General features: G+C 37.0%; 2 protein-coding genes across 4 annotated transcripts; one reads left to right on the top strand and one right to left on the bottom strand.

Moving 5' to 3' along the window:
- The first annotated feature begins 6,513 nt into the window (after positions 1–6,513).
- LOC131155700 (beta-glucosidase 11-like) lies at positions 6,514–16,818 on the top strand. Of its 2 annotated transcripts, XM_058109022.1 has the most exons (13): positions 6,514–6,810; positions 6,915–6,978; positions 8,266–8,321; positions 13,563–13,638; positions 13,735–13,806; positions 14,002–14,089; positions 14,215–14,467; positions 14,556–14,671; positions 14,850–15,070; positions 15,508–15,536; positions 15,628–15,715; positions 16,009–16,099; positions 16,356–16,818. In XM_058109022.1, the coding sequence occupies exons 1-13, from the start codon at positions 6,634–6,636 to the stop codon at positions 16,594–16,596; spliced, it is 1,572 nt and encodes a 523-aa protein (XP_057965005.1). In that variant the 5' UTR covers positions 6,514–6,633; the 3' UTR covers positions 16,597–16,818. The 2 variants fall into 2 exon arrangements, with proteins under 2 accessions (XP_057965005.1, XP_057965006.1); XM_058109023.1 differs by lacking the exons at positions 15,508–15,536; positions 16,009–16,099; positions 16,356–16,818 and having other exon boundaries at positions 15,608–15,716.
- Positions 16,819–17,362: 544 nt separating this feature from the next.
- On the bottom strand, positions 17,363–24,822 carry LOC131155701 (APO protein 3, mitochondrial-like). 2 transcript variants are annotated; one of them, XM_058109025.1, is made up of 4 exons: positions 24,404–24,822; positions 21,611–21,857; positions 20,268–20,698; positions 17,363–18,528 (listed from the first exon to the last, which is right to left on the bottom strand). In XM_058109025.1, exons 2-4 carry the CDS (start codon positions 21,817–21,819, stop codon positions 18,119–18,121), a joined length of 1,050 nt encoding a protein of 349 aa, XP_057965008.1. In that variant the 5' UTR covers positions 21,820–21,857; positions 24,404–24,822; the 3' UTR covers positions 17,363–18,118. The 2 variants fall into 2 exon arrangements, with proteins under 2 accessions (XP_057965008.1, XP_057965007.1); XM_058109024.1 differs by lacking the exon at positions 24,404–24,822 and having other exon boundaries at positions 21,611–21,963.
- Between the last annotated feature and the right edge of the window lie 361 nt (positions 24,823–25,183).

The following is a 25,183-nucleotide window of genomic DNA, read 5'->3' as shown; positions in this document are numbered from 1 at the left end:
TACATAGAGGCATTCGTCCAGTTCGACATAGAACACGTACCGAGAGCAGAGAATAAAAAGGCGGACGCACTAGTGAAGTTAGCCTCGGCAACCGGTTCGGAATGGAAAGACACTATCTATCTTGAACGCATAGGGAAACCCTCCTACGAGGAGGACAGAATTAACTCAGTGGCGTCCGAATTCAGCAAGGACGATTGGAGAGAGCCCTTATTCCTGTACCTAAAGGACGGATCCTTACCAGGAGATAATAAGGAGGCTCAAAAGGTGAGGAGGAAAGCGGCAAGATATACGTTGATGGGTCGGGAGCTCTACAGGCGATCCCTGACATTGCCCTACTTTCGATGTTTAAGCAAAGAAGAAGGGGAATACATACTACGGGAAATCCATGAAGGAGTATGCGGAAACCACCTTGTCAGTAGGGCTCTAGCTCACAAAGCTATGCGACAGGGATTTTACTGGCCCACAATGAAGAAGGACGCGGTTGAACTCGTCAGAAAATGTGACAGATGTCAAAGGTGCGCAGTGGTACCACACGCGCCCTCTAGTCTACTCTCCCCTCTAACCAGTCCCTGCCCTTTTGCTCAATGGGGGATTGATATCCTCGGACCTCTTCCATAGACGACTGGCCAGAAAAAATTCTTGTTGGTAGCAATAGATTATTTCACTAAGTGGGTAGAGGCCGAACCCCTAGCCACCATAACAGAACGGAATATTACATGCTTCGTGTGGACCTCATTGGTTTGCTGCTATGGCATTCCCTCAGCGATAGTTACAGACCACGGGAAGCAGTTCGACAACGACCGCTTCAAAAAGTTTTGTTCGGATCTATCTATTAAGCTTCTCTTCGCGTCGGTGGCGCACCCCCAGAGCAATGGACAAGTAGAGAACATGAATCGGAAGATTTTGCACGGACTGAGGACGCGACTCGAATCCATGCAAGGTAGATGGACAGAGGAACTCCCTTCCCTTATGTGGGCGTACCACACCACCAAGAGAGCAGCAACAGGGGAAACCCCATTCATGCTTGTCTTCGGGGCAGAAGCAGTCATCCCAGTAGAGGTGGGGATACCCTCTTTGCGAAGGCAATACTTTAACGAGCAGACCAATAGCGAGGAGCTCAGATCAGAAATAGACCTACTGGAAGAGAGACAGGATCAGGCGAGTTTAAAAGTTGCCGCGTACCAGCAGAGGGTAGCAAAGTACTACAACCACCGCGTGAAAGTACAGAATTTTCATCCAGGAGACTTAGTCTTGAGGAAGAGGCGAAACAACCCGTCCGAGCTAGGGTCGCATAAGCTAAAGCCTAACTGGGAGGGCCTATACAAGGTCACCACAGAGATAAAACCCGGGACCTACAGGTTGGAAGAGATAGGGGGGAAAGAAATGAAGAACACGTGGAATTCCGAAATGTTAAAGAAATATTATTCCTGAGAACCGCTTTTTGTAGCGCTGTAATAAAAGTGTCTTTTACAAAAAGTTGCATTCCAACAATAAAGGTTGAAAAATTCAAAATACATGTTTGGCTCCTGCATGCTAGTTTGCCTTACTCCCCTCTCCAACTTCCAACTCCTCCCCTTCTTCATCCTCCTCTAGGTCCTCTGCAGACTCGGGACTCTCGTCGCCATAACCATGAGAGCTTACACCGTCAAGAGGAATCCCAGGATGTTTAGTCCTTACTTGATCCCGACACCTTCTGAAACCAATTCGATAAGCTTTGGAGGTGTCGATAACGAATTGGTTCGACTCTTTGTACTTCCTCACCGCAGTTCGAGAAGCAGAAGCAGCAGCAGCAGCCTCTCTGGAAGGAAGTTCCTCCCTACGAAGGTGATCGATCTCTGCCTGCAGATCCCGCTCGCGGGCCTCGGCCTCGTGCAGTTCGTTCTGCGCAAGGACATATTTTTCCCGGGCATCGAGGGTCTGGCGGTACATCTCCGTGACCTTCTCCTCCTGGGCTAGAGCCATCGTCGCCAGCTGCAGAGAATACCAATCAGGAAGTTAGCAAGGCTATGCATAAGTCCAAAAGTATAAAGCCCACTTTGAATAGGCACTTGGTACGAAGTATGGCGGATTTTCACGGAGAGGGCGTCAGGAAGGGTACATTGGGCCTGCACAAAATCCTCAACATGCACGACCCGACGGAGGGCAGAGGTGGAACGGGTCGGCTCGTGGAAGATGGCTTCAACTTGAGCCTGAGAGTTCGTAGGAGGAGCAGCATGGACCTCATCAGTAAGGGCACCGGAATCCCCTACTGCGGGTGCATCCCTGTGAGAGGATTCTCCTTCAACCTCCCTTCTCTTCTTCCTGCTCCTGCTAACCCTTTGCTTTCTAGCCTCTCCCATGAGAGATTCATACCTGTTGAAGTCCATATTTGCAAGGATAAAAGAAACAAGGAGTAAGAACCCCAACAGTAAAGACGACAACCAAACATATACACATACACATAACAAGGGGGGAGAATGACTTGAAGAAAAGGGGCTGAGTCCCCACTGCACGAGGACACGCTCCTGGAGCAGCTCCTCGTGAGAGATAATCCCCTGTTCACCGAGGGCACGAAGTTCTTTAAGGATGGCTTGCTCTTCGGGGGAAAGTTTGGGGAGGAGATGGCGCACCCGAACTACAAAGGAAAAAGGGGTGAAAGGAGAAAAGATGAGTTAGGCGGATCACCTACGTGTAAGCCCAGCAAAAGAGCGTAGAAAAAGATAACCACGTTACCATCAAGAGGAGAAGACCAGACAAAGGAGCCTGTGTAATCCAGCTCTCCCGACGCAAAGAAGTAACGGTTCTTCCAGTTATGGATGGAAGAACTGCCTGGTGAGAAGAGCTTATAACCTGGTAGAGAGTTGAAATAATATAGCTCTTTCTCTGCAGAGTGAGATCGCATTTGGAAACAACTTCTAAAGAGGGGGACGGTAGGCTGATGGCCCAAGCGGAGCAGAAGCACAGCAAAATAGGTGAGCGAAAGATAAGAGTTCGGAACAAGTTGAGATGGTGCTATGCGATAAAAATGAAATACATTAGAAACAAAGGAGGGAGAAGGGAGCCTAAGACCCAAATCTAGGTAATCGGTATACAAGCAGAGCTCCTCGGATTTTTGGTCAAGGGCGAATTCGGAAGCAGTGGGTAACCTAACAGTGACATTGGATGGTATGGCAAAAAAAATAACGAACATTTTGCAGGTCGGAAGAGGTGAGCTCACAACGAGTGCTCCGAACTGTTGTAGGTACTCTTAATGGCTGTGAGGAGGTCTCCATAGGAAAAAACAAGCCTGAAGGAAACACTACTTAAACCTAAGGGTCAAACGAGCAAGCAACAGCAAAGATCAAGAAGAAAGGAGGCCAAGACAGATCAAGACAGTAAAATTTCACACAAACAACTAGGCAATCTTACAAGACAAGATCAAACATACAAAATTAGCGCAAGAACAATGAAGAACATGAAAAACAACAAGACAAAAATGCTATAGAAAGGGAAAGCATACCTAGCACCAAATAAGGGACTTCTGGAATGGAGGAGAGTAGAGAAGGAAGCAGTTCTCTTGGAATGAAGACGAGTGTGGAATGAAGGAGTCCCCTGGCCTTTATATAGAGAGGAGGGCACGAATCCCTTTGGCGGGAATCACAAGAATTTTCATTTAAGAGAAGGATTGCGTCTCGAGGGAGGCAAAGGACATAGAAAATCGCTAACAAGTGCACAGACGAGGCTTCCCGAGGACAAACGCCACCTCGGAAACACCAAGTTGCCTCGAACACAACGTTGGACGGGTGGCCATCAATAATGCTTTCCTCCAACCCACTTTCCGAGGTAGAACGCATTTAAAACCTGTTTTTTTTGTATCTCTCGCAGGACAAAAGCGTGCAACGATGCCTCGGGAAAGTGAGATAGACACGAATGGCGACCCAACAGATGAGCACGACTCATCGGATGGAAGGCCTAAAATGACGAGCACGACTCGTGAGGCCAAGCAACCCAACAGATGAGCACGACTCATCACGCGGACGGCCCAAAATGACGAGCACGACTCGTGAGGCCAGACCAACCAACAGATGAGCACGACTCATCAGGAGGATGGCCCGAACTGACGAGCACGACTCGTAAGGCCAGAACAACCCAACAGATGAGCACGACTCATCACTCGGAAAGCCCAAGCAACGAGCATTATTTGTAGTGCCACACAGCCGAGTAGGTTGATTAGCTCGGCCAGAATATTCAAAAAGCTCAGAAGAAACAACTCGGCCCTATTCTCTCTTCAAAGAGCTCGGAACGAATCCTTATTCAAAGAGCTCGGACAAAAGAGCTCGGCCCAAACAGCTCGGCAGAAACAGCTCGGCACGAGTCCTGCTTCAGAGAGCTCGGACAAAAGAGTTCGGCCCGAACAGCTCTGCAGAAACAGCTCGGCACGAGTCCTGCTTCAAAGAGCTCGAACAAAAGAGCTCGGCCCAAGCAGCTCGGCACGAGTCCTGCTTCAGAGAGTTCAGAAAAAAGAGCTCGGCCCGAACAGCTCGGCAGAAACAGCTCGGCACGAATCCTTCTTCGAAGAGCTCGGACAAACAGAGCCCGGCCCGGACAAGCTCGACAGGAACAGCTCGGCATGAATCCTTCCTCGAAGAGTTCGGCCCGAACAGCTCGGCAAAAATAGCTCCGCAGAAACAGCTCGGCACGAATCCTTCTTCGAAGAGCTCGGACAAACAGAGCTCGGCCCGGACAAGCTCGACAGGAACCGCTCGGCATGAATCCTTCCTCGAAGAGTTCGGCCCGAACAGCTCGGCAAAAATAGTTCGGCACGAGTCCTGCTTCAAAGAGCTCGGACAAAACAGCTCTGCACAAAACAGCTCGGACAAACTCAGCTCAGCACGATTCCTTCTTGAAAGAGCTCGGACAAAGGAGCTCGGCCCGAACAATTCGGACAAAGCAGCTCGGCGCAAACAGTCGGCAGCTTAATTATTCTTCCAAAAAAAAAAAAAAAATAGAGAAGAGAAAAAGAGAAGAACACGAGGAAGCGTTAAAACTTTTAAATGGAAAGATGCAAAACAAATAATCACTCAAAATTCTATCCAGAAATTTGAAACTAAGTGGGGGACAACTGATATGCCCATAACAAATCACGCTAATAAGGGCAGGTCAACGCCTGTCCCATACTTTCTCCAGCTCTGACTTTCTGACGAGTGATTAGCTCCGACCTAATGAAAAGGAGGAGAGATTCATGCCGACGCCCTTAAAAGCCGAGTGATAGGCGCGCGCACTTATGGCCGGAGATCGATTCGCGCCCCCACGCAATAAATCTGAGCCAACCAACGGTCAACTCAAGCCCCTATAAGAAGGGATTGAGAGTACAGGCAAAGGTAAGGGACATAACACTATTCTACTGTTGCATTTAGCCTTCCTAAAAGCCTTCCTCTTACTTAGGCATCGGAGTGATCCCCCGGAGTACACCCCAGGTCCTCCAAGCCTTTGTTCTTTTCTTCTTTCAGGTCAACGAAAGTCGAAGGAGCATCCCAACTATTTTTTTTACCCCGCAACAGATGTCAATAATATAAATGAAAAAAAATATTAATATACTAAATAGAGAAATTATTATAGTTAATTTACCTAATTATTATATTTCAAAACTCACTTTTAGTACTACAAAAATAATTTTATTGTAGATGAAAATGAAAAAAATAAAAAAAATATTTTTCAAATGACTTATTTATTTATTCAAAATTTTAGAAATTAATAGCTATTTTTATTTTAATTATATCTTAAATCCACAATCATTTAATTGTAATTAAAAAATTACATAAATTAAATAATTTAATTACAATATTAATTAAGTATACATATTGCAACATTCTAACAAGAAGTTGCTAAAACCCTAAAATTGAAAACCATAAATTTGATTTTCGATTTCGAAGAAAGACTTGTTTAAAATCATCACAAAATATTGTATTAATGATTAGATCTGCTAACGTAACGCGAGACCACATTATTGGAGCTTACATCAAGTCATACTAATGTCATGGGTTCGATTCCTCTTTGAGAGTTTATCCCATTAAATTACTACGAGTATCTCAATAAGCAGACAACTTTTACTCCCTGAATTTGGTGTCGCATCATAACGTCCAAAGTGGTGCGTTGATGGTTGGAGTCCCCAGGTTATAAAATAAAATAAAATCATTTACTCGTATCAATTCAAATGCTAACATGACATCGATTCATGACATCGATTTTAAATCTTACATGAATAAATCATCTCTATAAGTCTTTCTCTGATCAATTTATTTGAGAATAATTAAAAATCAAAACAAAAAACTAGCAGTGTAATCAAATGCATTGTGATAATTTATTTTTTCATTATATAAAAATAAAAATAGAAAACGAAAATAATCCCTAACACCAACAATGATTGCACGAATTTTCTTTTTATTTTCCTGGGAAGAAATCATTTTTCAAAGGAAGGAGTAGCAGGGACAGAAATGTAATTTCGCACAAAATGGGCACGTAGCGCATAAAATGCATTAATGTATGGGCGACATTGAAGCAGCTTCCATCGGATAAGAGAGCTGAGGTGGGGGGGGAATTGAAGAAGCTGGCCGTCAGGCTACCTGCTCCTCTCGACTCTGCCTACCTACGAATATATATTAACTGCAAATTAAGATGACAGTACCGTTGAGGATCTCTCTCTGCCTCTGTACTTTCCGGCTACTGGTTGTGCTACTGAAAACATACTTAACGGCATTAGCGCCTGCGCCGGCGGCGGGGGGCTCCGTCCAGTTCAGCCGGGCGGACTTTCCTCCCCACTTCATTTTTGGTTCAGGCACCTCTGCTTACCAGGCATGCCACATGCACCACTGCACTGCCTATTGCCTAGGCCTCCTCTTCAATTTAATTCTATTTTATTTATTCGTTCTTTCATTTATTCATTATATATATAAAAGGTTGAGGGCGCAGCTTTCGAAGATGGAAGGACTCCGAGCATCTGGGACACCTATGCTCATGCCGGTCAGTTTATCGTTGTTGTTGTTGTTGTTGTTATTATTGTCGCCACTAAAAATACTCATTTGCTCATATTTTCAAAGGCAACGGCACATGAAAGATCGGATTTTTTTGATAAATGATATGATTTGAAATAATTATTATTAGTGTTAAATGTTAATGTGTAAGTTATTTTTTAATTATTTGTGTAGAAAAATAAGAAAAAATATTTATCTTTTATCTATATTTTTTTGCTCCCATAGAGAGAAATTTCGGGATCAACCCTTGCAGTTGATTTGCGTAATGAAATGGGGTGAGAAAGGAGTAGAATAAAATTTAAATTGGGAACATGAAAAAAAATAATCAAGTGACAATTAGTTCCGTACCATTTTGCCCGGTTTTGTTTGAGAAACTTGTTTCACTGCAAAAAAGAAGATTGACTTTTAGTGATACTGATAATGGAAAACTGCCACTATTAATTATTATTAATGGTTTAGTGACGCTTATGGAATCCAAACAATAAATTTATTATTTGGATTCATAGAAGTAGGACAAGAAAGTAGAGATTTTAAGGGCTGTTTAATTAGTTGTATAAAACATTTAATTTTTCATTTTCGGTTCTTAGTTTTTTAGAGAACTATAAAAATTTTAGTTTATTGTTTAGTTTTCCTAGATCGATATTAAAAGGGTAGAAACATAAAGAGTTCGTTTAGTTGTGTAAGCCAAACTTTCTATTTTTTTATTTTTTATTTCTAGATTTTTAAAATAATTACAAAATAGCCAACTTGTCTTTAATTTTCCAAAATAGATTATATAATAATATAGTGTCAAAACCTTTTATTGTTGTTTATACAAATGTTATAAATTAAAAAAATAACTAATTTGTCTTTGTAATTCTTTAAAAAATAAAAATTATTTTTTCAACCTTTAAAATACTCGCAACATATTTGTTTCGTCAATGAAACCGGGTGAGAAAAAAATGAAATAAAATTTAAATACAAAACATGTAAAATTGAGAAACAAATTCGAGCACATTTCATTTCTACGTACCAAACATGAATAACATTTTCTTTTGTTGTAGGAGGCCAAAGTTGACCATTAGTGACAATCCTGAATATAATGGACATGTTAAAATAGCTCGTGTTCGAGAGTTTGAATTTTTTTGAATTTAGATTTATGTAATTTTATATGAAACTCAGAACAAATTTTTTATTACGCTTTGTGTAAAATCATACAAATCCAAATGTTCTCAACACAAGATTTTCTCTTTTGTTTCATTTGCAAATTGTTAATTGGCGTGGGTTGAAATTTCAGGAAGAGCGCGGGGAGCTACTGGGGACATAGCATGTGATCAGTATCACAAGTACAAGGTGTTTAAATTCTTTTCTCTTCCTCTCATTGTTGTGTGAATATATGGAAAAAGCTATCTTCTGGAGTCCCCAATTCTTGAATGATTTAAAATGGTACCTCTCAGAAAATTTCTATTAAAAGGATTTTAAACATATTTTACGACCCCTAATTAAATAATAATAATAATAATAATAATAATAATAATAATATAGAAAATAAAATCATGATATATTGTTGTGTAAAGTATACATTAATGCGCAGCGGAAGCACAAATTACATCGGAACATGCAATGCAGAAATCAACGATGAACAATACGAAACCAATCAATCACAAAGAGTATAAAAGAAAGCAATAAAAACACACGACACAAGAATTTACATGGTTAGACAATATGACTACATCCACCGGAGCAAGCGGCTGATTTTCACTATCAATCAAACAAGAGTTACAAAATATTGTTTATATACTAACCCTATGCATACCAAATGCTTAGAAATTATCTAAAATACTTCTGTAGTAATCTCTGGAGGAAAATCCATCAAAATCTCCAATCTACTGATCTTCCCGATGCAAATCCCATAATTAGCACCGAACAATTAATATCGTCGATGGTTTCAACAAATGGTTTAATGTAGAAGCAGAAATAACCCCACTGAAACCGTCGATAGTTATCTCTTATCTCCTGAAAGCAAACCGTCGACCCAACTATCGACGGTTTCTTCTTGCAGCTCAGCTTCTTTGTTCTTGCTTCACCTTACTTTCCCTAAGCACGTATTCCACTCAATATGAGCCACATACTCCAACATATATTTTGCATCATTTTCATTAAGATAATCAAACTTTAAAGTAAATACCTCTTATTATCTTCTATTCTTATTGATCAAATCTTAATTATGCGGAAACCAGTAAATCTTCTCTTCCCTTACCCATTCTTATGTTTGGTTCATTAATTAAAAGAAATTTCACCAAACTTGATTGGGTGGTGAAAGGAACCAAGAGTGCTTTATGTAATTGTATAAGTTATTCAATCCATCAAAGAGTCATTAATGATATATTAATTGATGAGATCGTATGTCTTTGACCAGTATATCTCCATAATTATATGTATCTCGGGAGATTTTTTTCATTAATCATTTTTTTTGGATACGTCGGGTATCTTGAGCTTACGCGTTAGACTAATCCCACGCTTACGCTAGCTGTGCCCTCAGCCAACACGTAGGAGGTAAATGGTGGATTGCGTTTTTCATTAATCCTTGACAATACATTTCTTTGGTCATGCACCTAACATTCATCATTTAGAGCATACTTAGTTTTTAAATAATTATAGATGTTTATCTATACGCACACCCTCATTCGATCATGAAGATCAAACATATACATATGAAAATCCAATATTCTTCCACTTGATCGAATAATCACATCAAGAATTGTATATCTTTTATTTAAATTAACATTCACTATACACTTAATGAATAACTAATATAAACCAATGATGGTTTTGTAACAGTTATCCGACATAATCCCTTCCGTGCATCACATGATTAACATTTATTTAAATTAGTCATAAGAACAAGACTAAACTATTTACTTATGTTTATATCATAAATTGGTTTCACAATAATATGAAAACACTACATTCATTTTTAATTATTTTCATTTCAATAATGTATACATATCTGAATTACAAAATATTGGTTGGACCAAATAATTTACATGCTCGTTATGTATTTTGAGTCCCAATACTTTTAATCAATGATTCTACAGTCATTATTTTGCTAATAATATGTTCAACCAACACGTTTTATCTCACACCCTTTCTTTAACAATAAGATATCCCAACTTTATGTGTTATTTTTATAGAAGAAAATATGATAAAATACTTTGATAGGCCTTGAAATATAGTCCTTTATTTGAAGTCTCAAAATGAAATTCCTCAATCAAATTACTTGGGAAGTTTAGACATAATTCTAGCTTCCAATAGCAAAACAATTATTAGGGTGACTAGATTGACGAACATACTTCATGCTTCCAACAGTAAATGCATATGGGTATTTTTCATTTTCTGTCACTCAATTTTGTTTGTAGACTTTGATTTTGATCTAATTTGTAACCTTCGAGAGGGGCTAGACTTATTGAATAACTTTACAGATTAAATCTCTCAAGAACCTTTTTAATATAGTTCTTCAAAGATAAACCAAGTATTCTCTTAAACCTATCACCCCATATTTCAATGCCTAACACAAACGAGACATTTCCTATGCATGTCTCTCATTTCAAAGTTCTTAAAAAGAAATCTTTTAGTTTCATCTAATAAATCAAGATTATTACTTGTGAATAGTATATCGTCCACATATAGAATCAAAACATAAATTGGCCTCCATTGTTGTTTAGATATACGTATATATATATATATATATATATATATATATATATATATATATATATATATATATATATATATATATATATATCAACACCATTTCCTTTGAAGGCAAAGGAAGTAATGGTTTCATGAACCTTAAGAAAACTCTTGTGGAAAGCTTCTTTTTAAGGCTACATATGAATTTCTTTAATCTATAGACAAATTGTTATTATATTATTTGTTTTCACACATTATCAACCCCATCATATTTCTTAGCATTCAAAGTTGCAGTGTACCTAGTAATGCCTTATCAAAAGTTTAAAATTATTTTTCAATAGATGCCAAATGTTTGCACACCTTTTACATCTTAAACTTGTTGCGAGTATTATTGATGAATTTGCTTCACATTATTAAGGTTTAATATGATAGAAAACTCTCAACTTTTATAAAGACCTATTTCATTAGTTGAACTTCTCTTATTTCACCAACATGGATACATAGATTTAACATGAGTATTTGTTCCTTCTGATATGGGAAACTAGAACCCTTCAACTCAAGAATATTAGACGCATAGCTTGAACGTGAAGCTATAGAGTGATAACTTTAGACATGCCAAGAGTCACTCAAAAAAATTAGTGTCACCTTTATTTATTTTAACATTGAGCAAGTTATTCCATCATCATATCCATCATTTGGGCTAGTAAGATATGCTGTTGATTCACTCCATAATATTTTATAGGCTTTAATGGTGCAAGTCTTTTTCTTTTTTTTTTTTTGAAAAATTGAAAAAATATATATATAATCAACCAAACTTAAGATATATATTAAATGTAGGGCAAGAATAAAAAAATGCTCTAACTCTTTTTAAAAATTTTGAAAAAAGGAAAAATTGTAGGCTTCATTAGTGATAGTCATATCTTTATTAAACTAGAGGTTAGACATGATAAGTCTGGATATAAGTATCCACTATGAAATTGAAGTATTCGGTTCTCTTTTATCCTATTAAAATCATATTACTTGGACAACCACTTTGGTGACTACCAATTCAACTAAAACAAAATTGTTGATTATATATTAAGATATTTTATATGTCAAAATAACTTTTATAGGTTCATAAAATTAGGTTCGACCTTATTGCTCTGATATTACTTGTTAGAAAATTTCCATAAGAAGGATCCTTAGCATATTTTATGAACCATAACCAAATAGCAATATAGCAAATAATCATAGTATACCTTGTGTCATTTCCACTGAGACAAATGAATTTTGAAGTGAGTACCTCTTTTTTCCTTCTATTCTTGTTGAATAGATCTCAATAATGCAGAAACAATATGATCTTCTCACCTCTTAAAAAGAAAAACTACAAGATCTTCTCTTCCCTTACTATTATTATGTTTGATTTAATGATGGAAATCCTATCAAAATTGGTTGAGTAATGAAAGAAACCAAAAGTCCTTTATATAGTTTTGTAAGTGACTCAATCTATCAAAGCGTCATAAATATATACATTTATCGTTTTCCTTCTTCCAAGTTTAATGTATCTTTAATTTCTTTGATTTAATGTGATACATTCCTTAATGATACATTGATTAATGAAATCTCATGACTTTTACCAATGTATTTCTATTATTTCAATGTATTTTTGAAGACTTTTTATTAACCATTAAAGACACATAACTTTGGTCATGCATTTATATTCATGAATAAGAATATATTTAATTTTTTAATTATTATACACACTCTCACATGATTATGAAGATCTCACACATACACATAAAAATCAAACATTCCTTTCATTGGTTATACCACTATATATTTGTTTTGAAACAAAGGAGAGTTGAGGAAAATATTTTTCCCTTGTCCTCCAAGATGGATTTGAGATGTGTGATGCACAACATTTCTCTGTATGGAAGTCTCAGCTTTCACAATTTTAGAAAGAAAAAATCTCAAAACAACTTGCTATATATATATATGTACACACCAGCTTGGGATAACCAACTGAAAGTGTTCTAATTCATGTGTTAAACTATTTTATCATGTGTGTGCAGTCTTGATGATAAGCATAAGCCAAACATATGTTCTATTTTGGGCACATCAGATTTGTGATGAGAACCATTAGAAATAGTTAGGACTCGTTTAGTTGTGAAAAACAGTTCTCATTTTTTGAAGAATTGAAAAAATGCACCCAGCTTTTCAGTTCCAAAATTCACATGAAAATTTTGAAATATATAGATACATATATTTCTAATTTTCTATAAAAATATTGCAAAACTAGAAACAAGTAGATTTTTCATCTTTTTAGAAAACTGAAATGAAAAATGAAAGCTCTTTTTCACAACCAAACAGCAAACATGCCCTTGAATTTTTTGCTATGAATTTTGAATTGGTGGGTCAGCAGATTCGTGTGAATTTACTTATTTAATATTGCCAAAGCACCATAGACTCTTTAAGTTGAATTATTATTTGTAATTTTTCTCATAAAAGATACTTGCACATCCTGCAAAACAATCATATGGCTCTTTTCAGACACAACAGAAATCTCTATGGTTGGATGAACAAGAAAGATCAGAAGTAGTTATATTTTTTGCTATGAGAAGTGAATTTGTAGGTCAGCAAATCATGTGAATTGATTCATTCCGGGCTTTCCTTGCTTGCTAGATGTCCTGCATAGTTTCTCTAATTATTTTTCACATGAAAAAATCAAAATGTGTCTGCACATCCTGCAAATTCTTTGCACCATACAAACTTGGGTGGTGCTCAAAACATTTAAATATCAGAATCTTAGCATTCTCTTTTTGATAGAGTTTAATTATTTCTTTTAGTGATCAAACATCCATTTTGTACTCAGCTATCTTGTAAGAGCGTATGTGCTAAATTTGGTTCATGTGTCTCTTGCAGGAAGATGTCCAACACATGGTGGAATCAGGCTTAGAAGCTTATAGATTCTCAATATCATGGTCAAGACTAATCCCAAGTATGAACGCAGAACCGTAACTTCTATGAAAAAATGAGAAATGCAACCTCTCTGATTATTTTTCTCATACTTGATTTCTATTGTTCTCTTCTTCAGATGGAAGAGGATTGATCAATCCAAAGGGTCTTGCATATTACAATAACCTGATAAATGAACTTCTCAAACACGGTTAATGCCAAACTTCTGTTTGTAAATGAAACAAATACTGTTTGGTTAGCACACTGGAAGTACTTCTCTTGCCTTTGAGGCTAACAAGTCAAATAAATATTTATCCATCAAAAGCAAGAAAATGCACTCCAAATGGTAACCAAAAAATTATGCCTACGTCCCTTATCGATATATTTATATCCCTCGATCAAGCAGGAATTCAACCACATGTTACTCTATTCCATTCTGATCTACCACAAGTACTCGAAGAAGAGTATGGAGGATGGATTAGTCCAAAGATTGTGTATGCCTCTCAAATCCCTCTAGTTTTTTCTGATTTATTCACTATTTGTTCAGGGATACATGCCCTGTGGTAAGAACAAAATAGACCATGAATGTGATGGGTTTATATAAAATATTGGAATTTAGGAAAGACTTCACAGCGTACGCCAATGTGTGCTTCCAAGAATTTGGCGACCGGGTTTTGCATTGGACGACCTTGAATGAGGCAAATATATTTGTACTGGGGGGTTATGACTATGGATTTACGCCGCCTCAGCGATGTTCTGCCCCGTTTGGAATCTGCAGTAGGGGCAACTCCTCAACCGAGCCATATATTGCTGGACATAATGTCTTGATGGCACATGCATCAACTGCAAGATTGTACAGGGAAAAGTACCAGGTATATATCATTAAGCTTTGAAAAATGTAAGCAACCTATCTGTGAATAAACCATTTATGCCCTTTCTCAACTTCAACTTGCCGAGCAGGGCAAACAGCATGGACTCATAGGGATTAATCTCTATACCTTTGGGCTTCTTCCTTTTTCAAACACAACGGAAGATGCAATTGCAGCTCAACGAGCCAATGATTTCTTTCACGGTTGGTGAGTCACACAACTACATCCATTTCCTGATGGTTCCTATTGAAGTGAATGTTAACTACAAAGTCAGAAATGTAGAGAGATAATTTTTTTTTTTTAATTAGTTCTGAATTTGGGTATAAGAACTCATAATCCATATTACTTTCTATGCACTATTTTTTTTCCCTTATATTTTTTGCAGGTTTGCTGCACCCTTGGTGTTTGGAGATTATCCAGAGATAATGAAGAAGAATGCAGGTGAAAGAATTCCAGCCTTCACTGAAGATGAATCCAAACTAGTAAAAGGATCATTTGATTTCATTGGAATAAATCATTATATCACATTGTCCATCAAGGATGATCCCAGTAGCCTGGAGAAAGATCTCAGGGACTTCAATGGGGACTCAGCCATAGATATGATCTGTATGTAGTCTCAGCTGTTTGAATCTGTTAATGCTGCACTCCAGGTTGAATTAGACTTCATTAAGGCTCCAAATATATCAATGATTTTCTTTGAGGAAAGGAAAGCAAAGAACATACCACATTATTTCATTATATAGAATATCATTAAAAATAAGAAATTATTCTAATATGATTATAAATAAAGAAAAATAGAATGTTTTGCTACGCATTTTATTTTCTTTCTCACTGTTATTGATTACCAATCATGAAAAATGAATTGGGCCAAATTTATTTCCTTCATGTTTTCCAACTTCCAAGAGGAGCTTTACTGTTTTTACTACAGTAATCTTTGAGAAAGTACTATGCTTGGAATTTGATTTATTTGTTTGTTCCTGAATTGGACAAGGAAAACAGTGCTTAACTTGGAACTGATACCTCCTGATTTTTTTTGGGTGCAGTTTCACAAGGGGACACTCCAGTATTTGAGGTGTGATTGAAGCACACTTTTATGACGTTTTTTAATTTCCCAGATTGAGTTAAACTCATGGTATTGCTAAGTTGCTTGATATTGTTTTCAGTTCCCGATTATGCCATCGGGTCTTCAGGTCACATTGGAGCACTTCAAGCAAGTTTATGGAAATCCTCCCATATATATTCAAGAAAATGGTCTCTCTCTACTCTCTCTCACTCCCTCTCCCAAACAGACATAGATGCACACACTCAAAACAAAACAACTATTGAACTAGTAGTTCCTTTTACAAATGAAAATATATTGAAGGTTAGTTATGCAACAACAAAGCATTGTTTGAGGATTGTTAAGGAAATCACACTGCACTAAAAATACCTTAACCCAATGTTTGTGCAAGAATAGAATGGAATGGAATAAAACAACATACCAAACAAGTCATTTTATATCATCTGATTCGCTAAACTCATTTTATATTGACATGGCCCATTAGGACAAAGGACTCGGCGAAATGAAACATTAGACGACACAACAAGGGTGAAATATTTGCAAGCTTTCATTGGGGCTTTGCTTGATTCTGTGAGGTATGCCTCTTTTGCACCAAGATCAGCTTGATATTTCATCCTTTCTTCATGTGATGCATAAATCCAATGGAAGTTCTAGCTTCCTGAATCAGAAACACCACCGATGACTGCATATATATACTGTCAAAACTTAAGTTTGGGTGCATGAAATTGCTTCTATAGCTTACAGATGTTGTTTTCTTTTTCTTGTTTTTATTCTTCTTTTGCTTACTTTTCTATTATTTATTTCCGTCACAAAATTTTTGAACATTGGAAGGAATGGATCAAATGCAAGAGGGTATTTCTCATGGGCATTTTTGGATGTATTTGAGCTGTTGGACGGATATGGATCTGGATTTGGATTATACTATGTGGATTTGCAAGACTTGAAAAGATACCCTAAGCTCTCTGCCCATTGGTACTCTGGCTTCTTGAAAGGAGGAAATATCAGCTTGGATGGGATTATTGCAGTTGAAAAGAATCTATCAGCTCCTTCTCAAGTTCAACTCACTCAGTAGTTTTTATTAATATCCGGACTCATCAAATATTCTACTACTTGTTTCTTGGCAAGGTTCTTGGCTTTTATGCACAAGAAGGTCTATTAATGCGGTTGATTTTTTTTTTGTTCTTTTTGTGTGAATAAAAAGATTGTCATTTTAATTTAGATAATGTTTAGTACATGGCAAGGGTATGGAATTGGTTGCTTTATTTCTAATAATATTCATTTTGTTTTTAACTAATTCCATTCTGACATACCAAACATTACATTAGTCACAAACATACTGCCTCTCAACTTCTACAATTAATAAACTATGGCCATAGATGCTAATTAATATATATATATACTGAATATTGGGACTGAACTTGCATTCCTCCAAGACTAAGGAATAAATGAATAAGAGTTTACTACATGTTAGTACATAAGAATGGAATGAAATCAAATTTATTGCTCGATTTCTCCATAAAGATTCCATCCCTGTTCCATTCTACAAATTAAACTGACATCGATGTAAACACTTACTTCAAATTCCAATTCCCAAATATTTTCTTGAAGCATGTCCAAACTAGGAAAATTTCATTTTGTATCATTTCCAACAAAAATATTTCAGGAGATATCAATGTCAATGCATGGTTGCATGATTAATGCAACATTCTTTTCAGCTACCGCAGCCAACTCTCTCAAGTCTTCCAACCTACTCTACTGTCAGTCTTTCCCATCCCAGTTTCAATGGCTAAAAGGATGATGATACATATTACAATTAATGCTGTATTTGGGAATATGGATTTCAGAACTTAGATTTGAATTTGAATATATTTCAAAACAATTTTAAATTACATCTTATCTAAATCCAAACCCAAGACCTCTCCAAACAATGGGTTAGAACTTTCAAACTTCCAGCATGTGAAATCAGGCAGGCAATAAATGATTTGTTGCACAAGAATTTTTACATTGCTTGCGGAATTCCCAGCTAATGAAAGTGAATACTCGTGAAAAACATGGGAGAGCAAAAGAATACAATGATAAAACACATCTTGGGGCAGGACCAGCTGCAAAATAAATTGAAAATAATGGATTTGGACTTTGGAGATGATCCAATGCTCTTTGACAAGCTCTAAACGGCAAGCCAAAACTGCTGTCCTTAAACATAAATTCCATCTGTTAAAGCCAGTGATTTTTGTGGCCAATTGGATTCATCTTTTCAAAGCTTTGTTTGAATTGTCTGCAAGTTAAAACAACGCCATCCCTTCATCTCTGGGGAAAAACAACCAAGGAAAAGTGGGATGTTGCCTATGTCCTGCAGCATCCCAGTCCAAGTCTTCCAACTTGGAGGAGTTGCACCACCTCTGCTTCTATCACATGTTCCTGATCTTTCCCACTTGCATGCCGCCGATCTTGAACAAAATCATGAGAAAAAAATATGCGGTTTCAAATTCCAAAATTCATCATACTTGCATGTTAAAATGCTTTGAACATCCCATCTTATGCTGCAGATCAAAACAATGAACAGCCCATCTTATGCTGCAGATCAAAACAAGGCCTCACACAAGCCACTTTTCTTCGTCTATTTCAGGCACTACGACATCTTCCCTCATCACACCAGCATAATTCTCTCCCACACGTGCACCAGCCTGTGCAAACAGTTCCACCACCGCAGGCAATTTCCCATAGTACCTCTTCAAAGGGTTTATTAGCAATACATTGCCCTGCAATTTTTGAGCATGCCACACATACACTGGAGGAATCAAATCATCAACTGTAGCCTCCTGCCATGCATGCTGCCCATCCCTCATCTGGTGCTTGTAAGCTTGGCAATTCCTTACCCTGTGACCCTTAGGCCCCACTTGAACCTCTGAGCAATATCCACAGGTTTGGACAGCATACTTCTGCATAAGTTTTGATACTTCTGAACGCAGTCTCTCCCATGCTTCCATCCCTCGGACAGCAAAACCTGCACAATCACAGGTGTGTTAGGATGCTTGTCATAAGGCAACTCAGTGTGGTGATGGCTCAGCCTTAGGGGTGGCCAAGAAAAACCTAAAAACCGAACCAAACCGCAAAACCAAACCAAACCAAACCTAACCATAAAATTGGTTAACCAATTTTTCGGTACGGTTTTGATTCAGAATTTTATATTTTCCGATTATTGGTTTGGTCCATCCAATAACCACAATTAACCGAACTGATATACTATAAATATATTTAGAAAATACATATTATATATATAATTTTAATAATTTAATTTAAAAAAATCGTATTAATTTAAGAGATAAGCCTAGCCCACCAAAATTGAATACAAATGCTTCATTTACCCAGCCCATGAATTTATAGGAGGGGGAAGGATCTTCCCCTCTTTCCTCCAGCCGATGTGGGACAATGGTCCCTCTTCAGCTCTACCCTGGTTCATGCATATATAAAAATCAGGAGATTATTTTAAATCCAACAGCTGGATCAGTTCAAAAATTAATCTTAAAAGCATTCCATACAAAGGGCCAAATTCCAATACAAGCTGATACCCAAAATAATTCCGCACAAAGGATCAAATTCTAACACAACTTGAAGCAGACTAGCCAAATGCTGAGAGGTAAGCAGGGGAATCCATTCTGGGAGAGGCCGAGATGGCTGGTCGCAGATGGCTGAGGCTTTCCCTGCAATTACTGCCCCTTGAGTTATTCATATAACTCGTAGTTGTGCAACAATACTCATAGTTATGAACCTAAGCAACTGTTGTTCTGATCTACGAAAACAATGGCAGTGCTGGTCTGTGGCTTTGATGGCTGCAAGGTGTATGGTTTGGCATCTTTAGCTATGGGTGTGGTAATCACAGCTGGGCCTTGAGAAATTCAAAGACAAGAGGGAGATAGAGAGAAATAGGAAGGAGAAATAAAAAGAAGAAGAGAAGAAGAGGAGAATTATAGAATTACAGGAGGAGGGGACATGGAAACAGGAAGGTAGAATACAGAATAGAAATAAAAAGACAGCAGAGAGTTGAAATCTGAATAAGAGGTTAGCAAGGACAGACTCTTTAGTCTTTAGTTGTCCCACATAGAAAGAATGAACGTGTGTGCTGCCTCTCCTAAGTCTCCTTCCTTATAACTATTAAAAAAATTTCAACTTACTCATACTCATCTTTATATATATACATATACATATATATGTATATATACATGTATATATATTATTAAAGTTATTTTTATATTAATTAATTGGTTTTTCGGTTTTTTAGGTTCGGTTTTTTTTTTTTTAATAAAACCAAACCTGAAACACTGAACCGAGTTGTTAAACGCTTCGGTTCAGTTAACCAATGGATATTAGTCCAAAAACCGATTAACCGAATTTCGGTTAACCATTTTAAATGGTTCGGTTTCGGTTCACATTTTCTAGAGAACCGAAACTTTGGTTTGGTTAACCAAACCATGCCGATCCCTATGCAGCCTAGCAACCAAATTAAAACAATAAGTTCATCCAATTCAACCTAAATTAGGGTTTGAATGACAAAAAATACAAAAAACACATGCAATTTCAAGAATCAATACTGAATCCTAAATGAGAAAGATAAAACAAATAGGGGACCAATTATCCTGAGCTACAATGCTCTACTCATATCACAGCCCAAATTATGATGAGTTAAATTTTGGATGAAAAGAAGGTTTTAAGATTATCAAAGAGGAAAAGTCAAAGAAAAAAGACCTTCTATATCATCCGACTGCAAGTTCATAGGCTTCATGCCTTCACCTGAGCTCTTTCTCTTCTCCCAAAACCCATGTGTCTTGATATCATTGCCAGTTGAATCATCTTTGGGAAACTTCTTCTCAAAATCTATAATCCTGCCAGCAATGCTGTAAACAGGGAAGGTCCTCCTCCTTGTTGGGTACTCAAGGATGTCAAGACCTGCTTGAACACACAATTCTACGATGGCTGGAATTTGATCCACTAGATGCCGCTCATTGTGTGAAACGGCTCTCCCTATCCTGTCATACAGATGGAAAGATTCCACTACAGGCATAATATGTTCCAAATCACCTCTTTCCCAACTGTGCTTTTTGCTTGCAGGGCTACCTGGGACATTGCATGTTCTGATTGCATGTGGCGGATGACCAACATGAACTTCTCCACACAAGCTGCAACATTAGGCCACTGACATGTTCTTAAAGATCCATACAGCTGGGTCATCAAATACAAATCAAATGTACATCAGAAGTCACTTCAATAGATGGTCTGGTTTCAAGTCAAAACGTATATCAGATTCAGTTTTCAAACTGGGCTGTGGGCTCCTAATGAGCAACTTTGGAAGCCAATGCTCAGTAGGAGGGGTAATATTTGCCTGGATCATTGCTTGAAGGGAATAAATAGTTGATTTTGGGACTATTCTCATTACCTCAAAAAGCTGGAACAACTAGGACCAACCAAACACATAGATGAATTATGTCATTAAGCCTTCTCAATGGAGGACATTAAAATTATCATCTTTCTATTTTTCTGATTTGTCCTTGCAAGATTTTTACTTCTTTAAAGCTTTAACTATTAAGAAGCGAAAACATTGTTTGTCTTTCTAAAGACACTAGACATGCATTCTTTCTCTAACCACCCAGTTAAGGCCTGGTATACATTGTTGGTCTACAATCTAGTAGCTCAAGCTTTTAGGTAAAATAGAAATCTAACGAAGTATCAAAACCAAGGTTGCTAGAAGAAGGGTTCTAGTGTTTGTTGCCTGTGTATATTGTTTGGTTGTTAAAAATTGTCAGCTTGGAATCCGGTTGTACATGTGGGGGACTGTTAAAAAGCTAGGTATGCATTGTTGGTCTACAGATTTAAGTTAATGCAGTAATCTAATAGCCCCAATAGTAGAATGGTCTTCATGTCCAATTTACAGACAGAAGCACAGATTACCGGCAGACACACAGATTACCGGCTGAAACTGTGGTTTAATGAGCAACATAACACACTAAAGATGCCATGGGCTACAAGAACATATTGGGACCTGCCTGCAATTCTGGTATATCAAGTAATGTGACATAAAACTTTGCTTTTACCTGCAAGAATAAATAGCAATGCTCTTGACAACCTTTGAAACACAATTAAGTAGTTCAGCTCTAGAAGAATATACTTTGTGAGCAACCGGCAGTAATCCCTTGACCAATAATCCATTCTCAGGAGGCTGCAATCCAATCTCACGTACTCCCTGCCTCTCTTTCTTGTGCATTCTAGCTTTCCGCTTGAGTTCATTAACACTAGTCACCATTGGCTTTCGCTCAGATTTCTTAAGCTTCCTTGGCAGCTCTGCGCAAACCAACCCAGTTGAGAATGAGCTGCATGGATGCTTAAAGTTACTTATATCATTCCAGTTTGCGGCAGATTCTGGCACCAACATCCCACGCAAATGCATGATGTTTTGAACTCGTCTATGTAACATTTTGGCTTGTAACTCTGAAATGAATTACGACAAGATATTGATGACAAAGCATCTAGCATATAGCATTAAAACCTTTTATATAATATAAAAAAACTTTTATATTCCATTGCTTTACAACCCCACCCCCCCCCCCCCCACCAAAAAAAAAAAATCCTGTGACAATGATTCAAATACAAATTTGAGAATTATTTATAATTCATATTAGAGTCAATTTTCACAAACTTCTAAAACTCACTTATTGGAAACAAGCAATTATATATGGTCATTCTGGACTCCAAATCCCCATTCCAGTATGTGGTTTCCTATCAATCGTGAGACTCTGCGCGCACGTGTGTGTGGGGGACAGGGTGGGGGTAGGGAAGTGTGATCCTGAGTTATTGATCAAGAATAAATCCGGCCTCATCCGCCCAAATTTGAGACCTAATCCTCGTTTGGCCACCACGAAAACCCGAGAAAATCTTTGAAATCTTAGATTTGGGTTTTTTTTAAAAAAATTTGTTTTATTTTATTTAACACTGCTTTGCACCGAAGAATTTGCAAGAAAATGGAAGAAATTTTGTCTTTTGTGATTACCTTATTAAAAATTAAAATTTTTATTTTCTTTTGTGCATGTTTCTTTCTTACGAAAAGAAAAGCCTTTATTTGTTAGCAAGAACAGACCCCAAAAAAAAAAAATCTTGTTAGGCTAGAAAGAAAACAGAAAGAAAAGAAAGAAAATTTTAGAAAGAACATATGTTTGCTTCTCAAGAAAAGGAAAGAAAAGAAAGGGGAGACTTACCGTGAAGTCTAGACTTGGCAAAGCGGATTGGGTTGGATAATCCGTGGCGGATAAGGTAGATTATTAGGTGAAAAAATTATAATCCATATTTGACTCGTTGAAGTGGCGGATTAGGCGGTTTCAGGTCGGATAATTCATGGCGGATGGGCGGATAATCCGCTATTTTCAAATATAATTTTATTAATAATTTATTTTATGTCATAATAATTTACGTTGTACACAACAACTTGCGAATAGTTTGTTATTAACTTTTCTAGTAACTATATCAATCAATCGTTTTTACTTGTGGAGTTGTTTCATTTGTGGGTTCTATGTTTGATGAATCTGGCAACCGAGTTTCTTCTTCACTCATTTCATCATTTTGATAAATTGAATTTGCTATTGACTGGAACATTTTTTTTTTCCTAATCCTTGTAATGCACTACAAAAAATAGAGAAATGAGATTAAATATTTTCATTTTATATTTATATTGAACATAAAGAAATGAGTCAAATGACCACAATATTTATATTGAAATTTGACTAAGTTAAAAAAAAATCAAGAAACAACTTGCATCAAATTTACAAGCTAGAAGTAACGAACTAAAGTTGCTTATATATATATATAGGGGTGAGTGCATTATAAGAATTAATTCATGAAATAAAAGTTTTGCTCACTGATTATACTTTTATTTTCTATCCCATTTTTTTAATAACTAAATATAAAACATACATTTATATTAAATTTATTTCTCTACTATTCTTTAAAATTTAAATGGAGCCTAAATATTATTTTCTAGTCTTAAATTCCTTTGGAGAAGACAAGAATTGAGAATTACTATTTTACTATTTTTCACATTCTTTAAATTCTTTAGTATAACATTTTATTAAAAATTAAAAGTTTTAATTGAAAGTATGTTCATTTTTGTCCTTGAATCAAATAATAATTAAAAAATATGAATAAAATAATAAAAACAAAAATGAACACAAATTGTAAAATAATATATAAAAAATAAATTAATTATAATTATCTTACTCAATTATTACATTTTTACTTAGTTTTTAGTGCTCCAAGAAAATGTGTAACAACGAAAAACGGGTGAATATATTTTCTTTGAATGAATTTTTATTTGTATTCTCAAATTTTATGGATATTTTTACTTCAATTATATTTTAAATTCACATGATCATCTTATTTTAGTTTTTTTTTATTATCAAAAATAGTATATAGAATGATTTAATAGGCAAAAGTGAATATTAAATATACAACAAATATCATAAAATTTAATTTTTAACTTTGCCACAAGAGTTGAAAACCGAAAATGGAAACAAAAAACAACCATTGTGCATAAATATCGTCATTGTCTATTTTAGTTTTTTTTTTTTTTTTCAATGCACTGTAACAAAAATAGAAGATAAAAATTGAACATTATAGCAAATTGGCCCTTTGCTAGGCAGAACATACCCATTATTTTAGTCACTGCAATGCCACAAACAGAATTTTAATATCAGTTGAATCACTGGAAGAAGATATTCCTCCATTCTTCTTTTGGCCTAATTCTAGTTTATTAGTTTAAACATACAATTACAAGATCACAGAAGGAAAACTTCACTGAAGAAAAATAATGCAGAAATTAAAGAATATATGCAATCCACCTCAAGTTGAATCGTGAATTGGCCGACTGGCTGGAGAGGGCCAACTGGGGCCACTGGGCGAGGCTGCGGGGGAAGACTGGGCGAGGGAATCGTGGCTCGTGGCCGTGGGTCGGTAGGTGGCAGTCGGCGACGGCACTGGCAGTGGGAATCGTCGTCGTGGTGGCTCGTGGGACGGTGGGATACTGGGAGTGGGAGTCTCAATCTGGGTCCTGCCCTCCTGGGATGTGGGTACTGGCTGCGCAGCTGAAACAATGAAAATTATGAAAGTCGAAACCCTAATCTGACTGTCTGAGATTTGAGATTTGGGGTTGGGACTGGGACTGGGAGTGTGGGACTGACGGACTGTGGCCGTGTGGGGTGGGCTACTGGGCTGTCTGTGTGGCGTGGGCCGTGTGGGCACTACCGTACTGGGCTCTGGGCACTTGGAAGTGCGCTGTGGGCACTTAGACTTTTATGGGTTAATAAGTATAGAGTTTTAAGCGGCTTGCGGATATCCGCACGATAAACCCGACCCGACCGTTAAGGAGGCGGATATCAAAATAGAAAACTATATTCGACTCATTTAGGAAGCGGTCAATTATAAATTAGTTAAAACGGGTCGGATGCAGGTTGAATTAACAAATTTTTATTCATTTTGCAGGAGCGTGAACTACCACTTCCCATATTTAAATTTAATTTCTAACATATTAAAAATACTAATAGGATCAAATCCCTGTGGTTAATCTAATTTTAAAATATTATCAAAAATCTAATTTAATCAAATTCCTGAAATTTAACTTA

Source organism: Malania oleifera, chromosome 5 (genome assembly GCF_029873635.1).
Source record: "Malania oleifera isolate guangnan ecotype guangnan chromosome 5, ASM2987363v1, whole genome shotgun sequence".
In the NCBI taxonomy this organism is placed as follows: Eukaryota; Viridiplantae; Streptophyta; class Magnoliopsida; order Santalales; family Ximeniaceae; genus Malania; species Malania oleifera.
Note: the sequence above shows the minus strand (reverse complement) of the source record. Positions and strands in the feature narration are given on the sequence as shown.